The sequence below is a fragment of the Mustela erminea genome, chromosome 1, assembly GCF_009829155.1.
Source record: "Mustela erminea isolate mMusErm1 chromosome 1, mMusErm1.Pri, whole genome shotgun sequence".
NCBI lineage: Eukaryota > Metazoa > Chordata > Mammalia > Carnivora > Mustelidae > Mustela > Mustela erminea.
In genome coordinates this window covers 62699166-62714973 of record NC_045614.1, presented here as the reverse complement: position 1 = coordinate 62714973, position 15808 = coordinate 62699166, and the positions used below count along the sequence as shown (strand labels likewise).

At 44.9% G+C, this 15808-nt stretch overlaps 1 protein-coding gene across 4 annotated transcripts in view; it reads left to right on the top strand.

The window, feature by feature from the left end:
* XYLB (xylulokinase) overlaps nt 1–14743 on the top strand; it is a 49436-nt gene extending 34693 nt beyond the window's left edge. For all 4 annotated transcript variants that reach the window (XR_004287741.1, XM_032352272.1, XM_032352200.1 and 1 more), the window contains 5 exons: nt 3631–3689; nt 4215–4302; nt 6919–7013; nt 12051–12145; nt 12178–14743. Coding sequence is in view for 3 of the 4 variants with exons in the window: in XM_032352272.1 (XP_032208163.1) it covers nt 3631–3689; nt 4215–4302; nt 6919–7013; nt 12051–12128 (320 nt within the window). In the remaining variant the exon portion in view is untranslated. The remainder of the gene's footprint in view (nt 1–3630; nt 3690–4214; nt 4303–6918; nt 7014–12050; nt 12146–12177) is intronic.
* The last annotated feature ends 1065 nt before the right edge of the window (nt 14744–15808 follow it).

The window sequence follows — 15808 nt, the reverse complement described above, 5'->3', positions numbered from 1 at the left end:
ATCTCATCCGTCTTGTGGAACCATCTATTCCCACTTAATAAACCACTGCCAGGTGGTAACTGGGCACCCCCTAAGTATTTGTAGACTGAACAGCTCTAAAGGATAAATGAGTTCTGTGTCTTCTGACTTCATTCTGTCACTTTCCTTGTCATTTTAAATCATAGGGAATTTCCTGGACTGCATCTTTCAGTTTATTGTATTAGATATGGCCGTGTTTATTCTACTATTTAGTTTTTCCACCTAAACGTGTTTGTCATCGTGTATCATTTTTTATTTTTATTTTTTAAAGATTTTACTTATCTATTTGAGAGAGAGAGAGCGAACACAAGCAGGAGAGGGGCCAGAGGCAGAGGGAGAAGCAGACTATCTGCTGAGCAAGGAGTCCGATGTGGGACTCGATCCCAGGACCCTGGGATCATGACCAGAGCCAAAGGCAGATGCTTAACCGACTTAGCCACCCAGGCGCCCCTATATATCATTTTTTAATTTTTAGAACTCTGTCTTGTGTCCCAGTTCTTCTTCGTAGTGGTTTATTCTTTTTAATGGATTCTATACCTGTTCAAGTACACGAGATGATAAAATATTGGAATTTTTTCAAATTTGCCTTTTGTTGCCTGGGTTCTTTTCCTTCTGAGGTAGTCTGTTCACGTGATCCTTCTCTTTCACACCGTTGGTTTTTCTCAATCACTTTGGCTGTGGGTTGGTAGTACCGAATGAGTAACTGGGTCTCAGTGTAGACAGCAAGCCTAGGTTGCTGTTCTCGTACGAGGCCCCTCCTCCGTGTCCCACCCAACCTGCCCTCTCCAAGCTGCAGAAGTAGATGGCGTGACAACAGGCAGATTTAAGTTGAAACTTGTGAGCATCGGATAAGCTTTAAAGCTGGAGTCCTCCCTACAAAGGCTCTCCACATGCTAAAATCAGCAGCATTTCATTCTGTTTTTTTTTTTAATTTTATTTATTTATTTGACAGAGAGAGATCACAAGTAGGCAGAGAGGCAGGCAGAGAGAGAGGGGGGCGGGAAGCAGGCTCCCCGCTGAGCAGAGAGCCCGATGTGGGGCTCAATCCCAGGACCCTGAGATCATGACCTGAGCTGAAGGCAGAGGCTTAACCCACTGAGCCACCCAGGGGCCCCAGCAGCATTTCATTCTGATTGGAAGATGAATGCATCTTATTTCTCTGATAGGTGATTGCCTGTCCCTTTCCATGTCTGCCCCCTTAGCTCAGTATTACTTCAAGTTCTGATTCCCCTCAAGACCTCCAGGCCCCCTCCCTAGGCAGCAGCTCATTTTGGCTGGAGGGCAGTTCTTTTTTTTTTTTTTTAAAGATTTTATTTATTTATTTGACAGACAGAGATCACAAGTAGGCAGAGAGGCAGGAAGAGAGAGAGAGGAGGAAGCAGGCTGCCCACTGAGCAGAGAGCCCGATGTAGGGCTTGATCCCAGGACTCTGAGATCATGACCTGAGCCAAAGGCAGAGGCTTAACCCACTGAGCCACAAAGGCACCCCAGAGGGCAGTTTTTTTTTTTTTTATCTGGGGGTCAGATGCTGCTGCTGATCAGTGGAAGTGGGTAGGGACAGAGGTTGAGAGTCTTGAGGTTCTGAAATCACTGGTATACTGTCAGTGCATGAGGGCTTCCGGGTCCCCACCAACACTTAGCATTAAGCACCTTTGAATCCTTTGCTAATCTGAGGGATATAAACTAGTATCTCAGTGTTACTTGCATTTGCTTTTTTTTTTTTTCATTAATAATGATTTTGAACAGCTCTTTATAACTTTGGGTTTTTTTCCTCCATGAATTGGCTGTTTGTATCTTTTACCATTTTCCCCACATTGGATTTCCCATCTTTTTCTTAACCATTTGCAGGAGTTTGTCATATACTTCGAATAGTACTAGATCCTTGTCAGCTTTCTGTGTCACAAGCATCTTCTGTCATTTGTCTGTTATCCTTATTTATAGTGTTGGCAACTGAACAGAATTTTGATTAAATTAAATCTGCCAATATTTCTTTTTAAATTTTATGCTGTTGAGATGCTGTTGAAGAGGTTTTTCCCCTCTTCCAGTGCCACAGAAATTTTTTTTACATTTTGTACTGTTCGTGTAACTTCCACATTTAGAACTTCTGGAGTTCACCTTTGTGAATGGTGTAAATCAGGATCCGGTTTAATTTTTTTCCACATGATGACCCCATTCCCTTTTCCTTCACTACTTGTAGTGCCCTCTTATTCATTTAGCAAGTTTATATATATATATGTGGGTCTCTCTCCGCATCCCCTTTGCCATTCCATTGGTTTATTCATCTGTTCTTGGGACAAACCATCATTACGGCTTTGTAGTATGTACTAGTTGGCCAGGTCTGCATGACACAGTACCACAGACTGGATGGATCAAACAACAGATATTTATTTTCTCACAGTCCTGGAGGCTAAAAGTCTGAGATCAAGGTATCAGCAGGGTTGGTTTTTCCCACGGTCTCTCTCCCTGACCTGTAGATGCCTGTGTCTTCACATGGTTTTCCCACTGTGTGTCCTAATAGACTCTTCTTATAAGGGCAGCAGCCATATTGGATTAGAGCTCACCCTAATGGCCTCATTTCAATTAACTACCTTTTAAAACATGTATCTGTCTTTATCTCCAAATACGGTCACATTCTGAGGTACTAGGAGTTAGAACTCCAACATACAAATTTTGAGGAGACATAGTTCAGCCCCAAACATGTCTTAATATCTAATATAGCAACTCATCCCTCACTTTTCTTTTTTCATTGTTGTTTTAGCCATTTATGGGTCTTTATTTTTCCATAAATATACTAAATTGATTCAGTTCTTTTATTAAAAAATCCAGTTGGAATATATGTTTAGGTTGCCTTGAATTTATAAATTCATTTGAAAAAGTTGACACTTTTATAATGTTAGTTCAAATCCATCCAAGACCATGGGACATCTTTTAATTTACTTAGGTATTCCTTTTGTACTTTAATAAGTTTCCATTTTTTTCCCACATAGATACTTCTGAATTCTTTGCTAAGGTATTTCCTGGCTACATTGTATTTCTGGTTGCCATTGTGAATGGCAACTATCACATTTGGTAATTGATTTTTGCTAGAAATGCCATTGTTTGTTATAAGTTGGTTTTTGTATCTGGCAACCTTATTAAACTTTAATTAGTTTGCTTATTTTTTATTTTTCTAAGTAACTAGTTTGTTATCTGTAAAATAATGGTAGTTTTATTTATTTTCTTTAAATCCTGATACATTTATTTATTTTTCTTGCCTTATAGGCATGGCTAGTATAACTAGTACTATGTGACAGAGTAGTGGATGATATTAAGTCTTTGTTTTGTTCCTACTATTTATTATCTATTGCTATGTAACAAATTTCTTCAAGACCTAGCAGCTTAAAATAACAGTGAACATGTATTATCTTACATGGTTTCTGTTGGTCAGTAATTTTGGATTAACATAACTCAGTCATTCTGGCTGAGGTCTTCTTCTCAAGAAGACTTGAGCCCTGTGTGATAAGCAAGAGGCATTGGCTCAGTACAAGTCCTCTGTGGCTGAAGAACTCTGCAAAAGTCTTTTTTGTCTTGGGGAGATTGTTACAGCCATCAATGTTTTCTTCTTCCTTGCAGTGCCCAAGACAAAGATTCTGGCCACTGGAGGGGCATCTCACAACAGAGACATCTTACAGGTATGTGATGATAGCAGCCCAAGCAGTAGGGCCTCTTCCATGTCTGTTACTTCTAAGAGCCAGATGCTGTCCTTATTGGACTGCCTCTGTTCCCACTGCTGCAGGTGTCTGAACACCAGACTATCACATCATGGGGCTGTCAGTGTCTTACTGGGACACTGAGCAGTTTCGGATGTAGCCTGAGGCTGTGTCAACTATTGACTTATAATATACGTGTCTTAGATAAAAATTCTCTAAAAGAAGACCCCAAGTTGGGAATTCTTCTATAAGTGGATTGTTGAGAAAGTGCTCCCAGGAGACAGTGAGGGGGGCGGTAGGGCCAGGGGAGATGCTAAGGCCCCCAGGCCACCCTGACTCTATTATTATTAGGGTGGCATGGCCGAGTATACTTACTGTAAGGCAGTAGAGGTGAAATGGAAGGCATCAGAAGACACATGAGGAAAGAGAGCATAGAAAATGTGTGCCAAATGTCTGTGTTCCCTCCGAGGAACGGCTTACCCCAGTAAGAACCTCCCTCCTTTTCAGGTGCTTGCAGATGTGTTTGGCGCCCCAGTATATGTCACAGACACTGCCAACTCAGCCTGTGTGGGCTCCGCATACCGAGCTTTCCATGGTAGGTCGAGGGATGGAGAGTAGAGCCTTCTGGAAGAGTTGGGGCACTGGTTGGGCTAAGGGGGATAGAAAAGGGGAGATTGGAATGTTCCCAGTCTTTAGGGACATTGGAGTCTTGAGCTTCAGTTTCATTTTTCTCCCTCCTAGCAGGCAAGAACCAACTTCAAATCTTCTGTTCTTTTATTCTGTATTTAAAGTGGGGAAAGAAAAGTAGGTTCCTAACTGAATGAGGCTTGGTCACACTCAGGCTCAGCACAGGGACATTGAGAAAGGACGTGGGATATGCTGGAGGGCACATGGGGGTGGGTCTGGAGACCTGGTGGGCGGGAGAAGTGGATGAAGTCCAGGGCCATCATTTCAGCGAATGCAGGAAGTGGAGACAAAGCTGAAGGCTTCAGAGCCAAACAGTCCAGTACCCTGGACAGCTCCACGAGGGCCCATCACTCTGATGGAGCCCTTGCTGAAACTCCCATCTCCCCCTTCCAGGCAGGTTCTCCTGGGAGCTGCCCCTGCCCACAAGGGGCCCATTTAGTCAATCTGCCCTGTGCTCTGCTGGCTCCGACTGCTCCTCCAGCTGCCCATTTATCTCAAGGGCTCTCTTCCCTCTGGCAGTTCTATTCATGCATTTACTCTTCGCTTTTTAACACACCAATTTAAACTTACATGTTTCTATCAACATTGAGAATTAATCAGGGACCAGCTCCTTCTCTTAATAATTAACCTCTTACTCTTTGACACCCCTCCCTCCTTACCCTGTCTACCTCACCCCACCTCATGCCACCTCCTGTGTCAAGATCACTGGGTAATTTATTTCCAGATTGTGTTTTTAATTAAACTTTACATCATATTGGCTTTTATTTGTATTTCCTTATGAATCTCTCTCTCTTTCTAAATCTGTGCATTTTCTTTCTCCTTTTTCTTTTCCATGGTAGTTTTGTTGGACTCTACAACCTAGATAAGTTTAAGAGGAAATTTAATAGGTGATAATTTTGGAGGCGTTACATACCCTGCATGGACTTTGTTTTACCCTCTACAAGAATGCTACCTGCTGGGGCACCTGGGTGGCTCAGTTGGTTAAACATCTGACTTTGGCTCGGGTCCTGGGATTGAGCCCTGAGTCAGGCTCCCTGCTTAGCGAGGAGTCTCCTTCTCTCTCTCCCTCTGCTCTTCCCCCCACTTGTGCTCTTCCTCCCTCTTTCTCTCAAATGAATAAATAAATAATATTTTTTTAAAAAATGCTACCTTTTTTGGGCAAAGGACCCTAACTTCAAAATACTTTCTCTCAGCACCTTGAAAATACTGTTTCCATAATCTTCTGGCCCTTAGTGTTGCCCATGAGAAGCAGCTTAGGGCCTACTTCTCACTCCTCCTCCTGCTAAAGCAAGAAAAGCGCTGCCCTTTAGGGCCTCCACTGCTATGTGGCACTGCATTTCTTTTTTATTTTTCCCTTTCTATGCCTATTGTGTTGCCAGAGGTTACCTGGGGCAATACCCCACTCTGCCCTTCAAAACTGCAGCCCATGCAAAGTCCAAGCACACCGGCCTTCACCCTGAGGTGTCTCAGCCACTTCACGTCTGTTCTCCCAGCTGCGTCCAGGCTGAACCTCACACATAGGCGGTCTCTGAATGAATAGACAAGGGACCAGTGTCTTTTGAGCGGTATCTCTGCTGCCCCCCGCCCCACCCTGTTCCCAGGCAGCTCTAAGCCGAGATATCCCAGCATTTTCTTGGAAACTGGGCCTCATGTCTTACCCAGGCCCTGCCTCACTCACGGTGGTCTTGTGTTTCCCTGCCAATCTGATAGCACTCCTTAAAAACTGTCTAGAAATTCCTCACTTTTCTGCCCACTGATGGTAGACTTCCCTCCTTCCCAGCCCTGTGCTCATTTGCTTGGGAGTATTTATTGAGTGTCTCAGGTATGCAGGTGCTATGTGAGGCCCAGTGCCTGGCTTCACAGAGCTTTGGGCTCAGCAAGGGCAGGACCTTAAATCTGGGGCCAGAAATTGTATGAAGTCTCTGGGGACAGCAGATGGTACTTAGGGGTGGAGGGTTAGGGAACCTCGGAACAGGTGACATTGTAAACCACAGGTTGTCTGAGAAGAGCATAGGTCCATGAAGAGAGGAAACGGAGACTCTCCACACAGTGAAAAGGCTCTGAGGTAGAAGGAATCCTAAGAAGCCTGGGGTGGCTTCAGTGCCCTGAGCCATGGGAGCCAGGTGAGGGAGGAGAGGCAGGCAACTCCTCCTGTCAGGTGTGGGGTCAGGGAGGTGGCGGGGAGTGGGAAGGGGGGTTGGTGTTAGCTGCCCTGCTGGGACAGCTGCTGTCCCAGTGAGCAAGACAACGTAGGCCCCGCTGGGGAGAGGTCTGCACATCAAATTTCTCTCTCTTCTCTCTCTTTTCTTCTCTAACAGTTTTACTGAGGCACAATTTATATGACAAAAAAATCACCCAATTTTAAGTGTACAGCTCAGTGATTTCTTAGTAAATTTACTGAGTTGTGCAACCATCACCATAATCCCATTTTAGAATATTTTATCACCCCAGAGATAAGATGCTATTTTTAGTTAATGTCTTCATTTGCAACATGCACTGATATGAAATGAGCTTTCCCTTCTAGGCCTTGCAGCTGGAACAGACGTGCCCTTTTCAGAGGTGGTGAAGTTAGCCCCAAATCCCAGATTAGCTGCTACCCCAACCCCAGGAGCTTCTCAGGTGAGAGACCTTCAGAGTCTGGTCATAGCCTTTGCATTGTGAAAACCAGCCACAGTTAACTCTTGAACAACACAGGAGTGATGGATGCCAGTCCCCTTGCAGACACAAAAATGTACATATAACTTTTGACTCCCTCAAAACTACTAATAGCCTACTGTTGACCAGAAGCCTTACTTATAACATACCTAGTCAATTAACACAAATTTTCTATATTATATGTGCTATATAGTACTATAACCAAATAAACTAGAGAAAAGAAACTGCCAAGAAAATAATAAGCAAAATGCATTTACCATTTACTCTATTGAAAAAAAATCCACCTGTAAGTAGACCCACACAGTTCAAACCCATGATGTTCAAGGTCAACAGTAGGTTTGGTTCTTCTTTCCAAAAGGTAAGTTTGGCTCTGTCACTTAATGTTGAAGTTGATGTGTTCAGCTAATGGGGAAATCATCCTTTTTGGGTTTTAACTGTCAGGGAAACAGAGCAAAAGGAGCCAGGTTGTCAGCTGAGATTCACAGATACTGCTGATTTTATAGCCCCAGGGGTCAGATCGATTGCTGGGTATGTCTTCAGTGTTCCATATGCCTCAGAACGAGCCCTTATACTTCGAGGGTTACAGAAGCCACAGAAGGACTCTGTCACTTAAGCGTAAGACGTGCTGCATTTCTAGCCCTCAGATCTGAAGTCTGGATCCAACACAGGTGTGCAGTTCCCCAGGCCAGGAAATCCCCCCTTGTTACAGCTTGGGTTCTCTGGAAAGCAGACCCTGAGATGCTAATTGGGGTGCAGGACATTTATTGGAGGTGCTCTTGGGATCTACATCCGTGGAGGGGGAAATGAGGAGGCAGGTCGGGGCACAGTGAGGAGGTGAGCCATGGGGCAATCCCTGTGGAGACCTCAACCAGCCCTAAGGCAAGTTCTGAAGCTGGGCTGACTCTTTGGACTCTAACCTAGCTAGGGTGAGGGGGCTGGGCCATTACACCTCATGTCACCTGGTCTCCGTATGCAGTCCACCCCAGGATGGGGTAAGGCAGCGCTCTCTAGCCAAAGCCATCCCCAAAGGGGGCTGTCAGCTGAGGGCTGGACGAATAAGGCCTTTGTTCTTAAGGAGCACTTTGGGTGGTAGGCCAATGCATCCAGTATGCCTCTCTTCCTGTTTGCAGAATGTTCTTGCAAAACATTCTGGGGCTGTGCAGACAGAGGGCGTTATTACTGATGCAGCAGGCAGTAGGGGCTTCATGCTTGTCCCAGATTGCCTTGGCCCTTAAGTGCCATGGGACAGTATGGAGTGGGCCCAGGAAGATACTGTGCACGCACTGTGTCTGTGTCACAACCGAGTGACCCCAAGCTTAGGAAACTCCCAAATTATAAAGGACCTGCAAGGCAGATCTGCCCAACCTTTGCCCTCGATGGAAACATTTTCTGTACTAGCCTGGTCAGCAAGTAAATTTTCCCTCTGCCCTGAGGATGACTCTATCTCTATCTGCCAGTGCTATTTGCTGTATAAACATTGAAAAGATAGTCTGCAACAAAAGCTGTCACTGGATATGTAGACACATGATGGAGAATTGTCTCCCAACCTATCTTGGGCCAGAAGCTCCCCGTTTCCGGGTGACCACAAAACCCACACATGTAGGTGTGCCCTAGCTTCTATTACTTTGTCCTTAAGTTGTGTGTCCTTACCTTTAAGAGGCAGCTCAAGGCTATAGGAAGATCTCAACTGATATAAAGGACCGTTGCGTTTTCATTCTTACCTTGCCTGTCCTACAGCATGTGACCTTCATCTGACCTTGAGCAGCATTTCTCATCTCTGAGCCTATTCGTCTGTGAAGTGGGGATAACATCTGGTCCTGCCTACTTTCAACCCGCTAACTGTGAGGCTTAATAAGGCTCCTTGGGAGGCACCTGGGTGGCTCAGTGGGTTAAACCTCTGCCTTCGTCTCAGGTCATGATCTTGGGGTCCTGCGATCGAGCCCCACATAGGGCTCTGCTCAGCAGGGAGCCTGATTCCCCCTCTGTCTCTGCCTGCCTCTCTGCCTACTTCTGATCTCTTAAAAAAAAAAAAAAAAACACAAAACAAACAAACAAAAAAACTCCTTGGCTCGAATGGCTTTATTATGTAACAAGAAGTCTGACTGTAGTCAGGGGGCTGGTTCTGTGGTTCCACAATGTCGGGCTCTGGGTTACAGTCCCTGTGGTTCTACAGATCAGTAACGGACAATGGCAACATGATAACCACCTATGTCACTTACAATTTTCTAGAAGTCTCATTTAAAAATAAAAAAAGGAAAAATAAATAAATGACTAACTTCAAATATATTTTTTATCTAATCCAGTATGTCTGAAATACTGCCATTTCAACAGGCAGTCAATAAGAAAAATCGCTAATGTGCTATTTTACATTCCTCTTTTTTGTAAGAAGCTTTTGAAATCTGATGGGCATTTAGTCTTGTAGCACTCATCCCAGTTCAAGTGCTTCCAACTGTATATGACTTACAGCTCCTGTGTTGGGTAGCCCAGCTCTCAATGTGCTCCAGGTGACCCCAGGATGTCTGCAGCTGCTCCAGACATCCCACTCCCCTCCCCACACTGTATCCATAGGCAGGACTGAGAGCCTGGCATTGGGCAGCCCCTCCTCACACACTTCTTGCTCATCAGGGAGAGAATCCTGGTCTGCTCTCAACTCCCAATAGGACCAGGCTGCCGCTTGGACCTATGGTCACACTTGGTTGTAAGAAAAGGCTGGGGTAGGTTCTGGCTCTTTTGTCCTCTAGAAGGAGACCCACGAGGGAGAAGATAGTTGGAGAAAGCTTTAGGGCGGCAGACAACTGCATGTGTCTCCTTACAGGTAGCAAACACTCTGTGTGTGTGTACCACCACCTTCCCTGGCTTGCCCATGACCAGAGTCACTAAGGGCTCCTGGAACTCCATACCCTTCAACCCAAGGGCAGCATCAGAATCCTTTGGAATGCCAGGTTATAAGCAGCAGCAGGCTGTGTCTGTTGGTGGAATGACCTATTGGAGGACTGGTCTGTAAACTCCTTGGGAATGGGGGACCGTGCTCTGTGTTCTTTCTGTGGCACGTACAGCAATCAGTGTGCTCAATGGGAAACTCAAAACCATACCAGTGTTTTCTGCCTGCTCAGCTGAACATTGCAGTTTCCTCCTAACAGAGGAGGTCCAAGCTCTCGATGAGTTCTCTGTTCTCTGTCACCTTCACCAAGCTGCCCCAGATGCGCCCAGAGTGGGCCCTGGGTACATAATCAGTGACTAAAGCACTTGACTTTGGAGCCAATTAAGCCAAATGAAGGAGTGGGATTGGCATGAGCGAGTAGTGGCATTTGTGAGTCGAAAGGAAATCTGGGTCCCTTGGTTAAGTGTTGCTTGTCTATAAGACCCCATGTGCTGACCGGAAGTGCCCACATTTCTCAGGCAAGGCTTATTGAGTCACGGATGAAAGCAGCTTTAAAAAAAAAAAAAGGAGGGGGGAAGGAAGGTTAAGAATATGGAGCTGTGAGGGGCACCTGGCTGGCTTAGTCAGTGGAGCACGGCACTCTTGATCTCAGGGTGCTGTGTGTGAGCCCCACATTGGGTGTAGAGATTATTCAAAAATAAGATCTTTTAAAAAACCCTTTTCCCTTATTGTTTTTTGGTTTGGGTTGATTATCCAACACACTGCATATATAATTTTGTAGCCCACTTTAAAAAAAAAAACACTACAGTATAACATGAGTATTTATATTCTTAAAAATGAACATATACATTATTTTTAATGACTGCAAAATATTCTGTTTGGCCGTAATTTACTTGTGATTTTATATGTCTTAGAGCAGTTGCTTCTAGTTTCTTTGTTTTCTGTTTTTGTTTTTACAAAAGATTTTGCCCATTTACTTGAGAGAGAGAGAGAACACGAGCAGGGGGAGCAGCAGAGGGAGAGGAAGAAAGAGGCTCCCTGCAGAGCAGGGGAGCCCGACGCAGGGTCTGATCCCAGGATCCTGGGACCCCAACCCGAGCCGAAGGCAGATGCTTAACCGACTGAGCCACCCAGGCATGCCTTCTAGTTTTTAAATTACTGTATTGAAATTATGTGGGTAAAAGGTTGAGAAAACTTTTTCCTATTCTGCATGAGAATTTGAACTTTGGTTCAACTACTAGCTCTGTTTCCTTTGGAATGTCAACAGTATTACTATGCAACATCGCCGATGTAAAAATGTCCTTTAAGTGGGGCCCTGCATCTAGAGGGGGGAAAACCATATATGCCTGATGGGAAGTCATACTTAGGGCCTCCCTGAGCCCAGTGATGTCTCATGGGCATGTGTCTTGCCGGCGGAGTTGTTGTAAGAGATATTCCCATGGGGCATGAGGTTTCAAAGCCAGGGTGCCTCTTGCACCTGTACCATGTGGATTTCACTCCCTTGCATCTGAGCTGTAGCATAGGGGGCAGGGAGACCCTTTCCTGGACACTGGTCCTAACTGCTGTTAGGACCACTACGTCGTCTTTGACTCGAGTTTGCTTCTCCAGTGTGTCGTACTGGTTGTACCCTGAGGGACAGAGTGTGTGTGGCCTATGGTGGTCTTAGGAGATTGGACAGTTAGTGGTATGGCACCCTACATTTAGGATGGTTTCCTTAGGAGAGCTTTGTAGAAGTAGAATAACTGGGCCAAAGACTGGGCATTTTCAAGCCCTTTAATACCAATGTATAGTCAAGTTGATTTCCAGAAGAGTTGCACCACCAACTTCACCAGTTGTGCAACAAGATGGCATTTCCAGATATCTTCACCAGAATTTTTAAACATTTTGTAGATTTGATAACAAACTTTTTGGTCCTGATTTGCATTTTTTAAAAAACTTAAGCTGTAGGTTTGGGAACTACTAGCGTTTCCTCTTTTGTGAATTGATGCCTCCTTTCTTTTGCCAAGCACAAACGCTTAAATTGCAAGTACATGGCATGCTAAATTTTAAAATTGCAAGTTGCAAAGAGATGAGAGGCACCTCTCCCTCCCCATTCTAAACTGCTCTTTCTGCCCCTCCAGGTCTACGAGGACCTTCTCCCACAGTACGCCAAGCTTGAGCAGAGAATCCTGTCCCAGACCCCGGGGCCTCCAGAGTGAATTCCTCAGGCCCAGGCAGCCCGTTAACCCTGCCTGCCTAGGCTCACAGATCCCACTTTGAGACGTACGTGCTCCTCCTGGACAGCAGGGATCCTCTTCCCTGTCCTAAGTGACTCTGCCTGCCCGTCTGACTCCTCGTGGTGCTGCCTGGGACTACCTGAAACCCACCTTAGCGCATCTCCCTGAATGTAAATGGGCTGTTCCTGATTCTGTACCCTTGTGCCCGGGGCAGGAAAGCCTCTGTCTTCTCCTGCCCTTTATCTCGGGGGGCAAGATAAAGCAGTGAGTCTGGGATATATCCAGTAAAAATTGTGACTTTGCCTCCTTTCAAATGCAGAAGTAAAGTGAATACAGGGACCTAAATTGGGTGAACGGTGGAGACAAAGCTGTCCCCCCATATCCCGACCCCAGCAGCCTCTTCCCCAACTCTCACTCTGGCTACTCCTCCTCAAACTGTAACCCACAGCCACCCGCCCCCTCCGTACTGTGACCCTGCAGTCCATCCTCCTCCTCCCCACGCCAAACTGATCTCAGCTGCTGCCTCCCTCCTCATTTCAGAGTCTGAAGGGCTTCGTAGTAGCTTCCTTTCTTGTCTTTCCTTGCTCACCCCTGCACCTTCCATCCCTTGTCACCTTCCAGCATCTGCCCCTTCATCCTTCGAGATCTCTCCTTCCTCCCCACGCCCACCTTTTGTAACTCACTGCCTCTTACCCAAAAAGCTTGACAGGCCTAATGACCAAGCTTTCTGTCCCCCTCCCATCCACCCTGCCCACTGGCTGCCTTACTCCCCAGAACACCAGACCACTTGCAGGAGCCCTCTCCCAAGTGGTACAGGGTAGCACCTCTCTCCCTCCGTCCCTTCCTTCAGGAAGAATTTCCCTAATTCTGGATTTCTTTGATTCTGTTTCTGTTTTGTCATTTAACATATTCTCTATCTTCTGTATTTCCTATAAATTCCTATAAATTGGTGATTGGCTCTTCAACCTCCGTGCTATTGACATGGAGCTGGGTAAGTTTTGGTTGTGGGGGCAGCGGGGTCACTGGCCTTGACCCACCACATGCCGGTAACACGCCCTCCCCAAGTTGTGACAATCCAGAATGTCTCTAGGCATTGCCACGTTACCTCCTGGTGGGGATAGGAAGACAAAATGGCCCCTAGTTGATAACCACTGACCTGGAGGCTTGATCTGATGCACATGTGATTATTTCCCTGTTTATGTCAGACAGCTTCCTAAGATGGTGGTGTGTTCTTCCATCAGGAGGCACATGTGTCTGGTTTTCTCTCATTTGAGGGATGTTCATGCCTAGCTCCATTAGTTCACTAGGGATACAGTCTTGTTATTCCTCTTCATTTACCCGGGATTCTTCTATGTGACAGACATTTCCTATCGACTTACCCAAAAGAGCTAGGAGAGGCTTTTCCTCTGTTCACCAGTTTTCAAAATAATGGGTTGATTCCCAAGCATCATCTAACAGCCAGTAGTTTTTTGTTTTTAGTGCCAATAGGATACATTTGATATATTTTATGTATTTTAATCCATTATGGTAATTATTTCTGTCCTTGACTTCTTTTTGATAGTCATTCTCTGCAACTTTTCTACTGTTTTCCTGATCTGCCGTTTCTTACTTACAGGTACAAACGCTCTGTGTAGTCCTTAATGACTGCTGGGCCCCCAGTTTTTATCCTCATCCCTCTTTCTCTCCCATTTTGTCCTCTTTTATTGGATGATTTTGTCTCTTCTTGGGTTTCCACTACTTATAGGCCAGGAGCACTGATCCTTGCTTCCATCCAGAACTCTCCTTGGAGTCTACCAGAATTCTCACTCAGAGGAGAACTTCATACTCCACTTACCTTCCTTTGCCCTTCCCCAAACCTCCTCCTCTTGTGTTCCTGTTTCAGTGAATTGACACCACTGTTCATCCATCCATTGACTGAGGAACCCAAACCCCAAATGCAGATGTCCTCCCCCTTTCCCATGTCAGCCTCAGATCAGTCACCAAGCTGAGTTTGGTTATTCCTTTGTTAACTCCTAAAGCAGTCCCTTTCTCTCCTTCCCTCCTGTTTTACTTTGGGCCCCTTTATTCCATGCTCAAGTTATCCCAAAAGCTTACAGATAAAGTCCTGTGTGATCTGCTTCCTGCAGAGTCCCCCCAATTTTACCTTTGCTGCAGGCCCTTGCCTAAATTGGAACCTCAGTTAAACCAGACTACTTATGGTTTGCACCCGGGGTGGAAAAGTGCTGCAAACCGGGTCTGAGACCTGGTCGGTCAAGGCAGTGGATAGGTGGACATCAAAGGAAGAGACTTAGAAAATGAGTGGGACCAGTGGCATCTCTTCTGAGAGAGATGAAGTCTTGAAAGGAAGCAGTGTCCCTAGCAGGCTTGGCGGATGAAGAAGAAAAAGAAAGCGGAAAGCTGAAGATAACAGCCTATCGGTAGCAAGTCAAAGATTCAGAAGAAAATGGACAACTTCCCCACCCCTAGTTCCTAGACATTACTTATTAAAGACACTTTACAACATTAACCAGTTGGAAAAGATTCTCTTGGACCAAGAAACAGAGAAAGCCATTCGATCAATCCATTTTACCTCTGCCCCCAAAGAGTTGCGTGTTATTGCAAGCATGTCAACATAAATAGAACAAGGAATTCACTGTGTATACAAATACAGGAAGTAAACAGAGTGAGAATCATAACTTTTCAAGCCAAGGAAATACTCCAAAATAAAGAGAACAGAAGAGAGTAAACCATAACAACCCTCCAACATGAACTCTAAAATAAATTTTGGAACAGTTGTGGATAGGAAAGATACCACAGTTCGGAAAATTTAAAACTCAGAATAAAAATGAAAAAGCAACAGGAATATATGAAGAGAGAAATGACCAAGCTTGGGAAACAATTTGAGTGAAAAATTAAAATCATCATAGATAGGGAGACAAAATCAATAGAGATGACTACAAGTATAGTAAAGCATATAGAGGTTGGGAATGACAAAAGCTAAGAGAGCAAAAAATACAGAGGAAGAGCTGAAAAGGTACAGAATGAAAATGATAGGTAAAGAAGTAACAGGCAAAACTGGAGCTCCCAGAAGCTACCAAAAAAGAAGACAGTGGAATTGGTTAATAGTTAAAACTGCTCCAGGAGAGGGACACCTGGGTGGCTCAGTCTGTTAAGTATCTATCTGCCTTTGGTTCAGGTTATGATGCCAGGGTCCTGAGTTCAAGTCCTGTATCAGGCTTCCTGCTAGCCTGCTTCTTCCTCTGACAAATAAATAAATACAATCTTAAAACAAAATAAAACAAAAAACCTGCCCCAGGAGAAATTTCTGAAAAAGCACAAAGAAGACCTAAATCTTTATCTTGAAAGGGCCCCTTTGTTACATAGAAAAATTGACCCAGAATGATGAATATCCTAGCAAACTATCAAATTTTGAAGGTGAGGGGAAAAAACCCCTCTGGGCCCAAAGAGCTAGTTTCTTACAAAGGAAGGGTCAAATTGGCATCGGACTTCTCAAAAAGTAAGTAGCAATGGAGCAACATTTTCAAGAAATATAAAGAAAAACAAAGGAACTAAGAATAAGTGTTTTGTATCAAGCTAAGCTGTCCTTTAAATATCAAGGATATGTATAAGTTTTTTCTTAAGATTATTTATTTATTTATTTGACAGATCACAAGTAGGCAGAG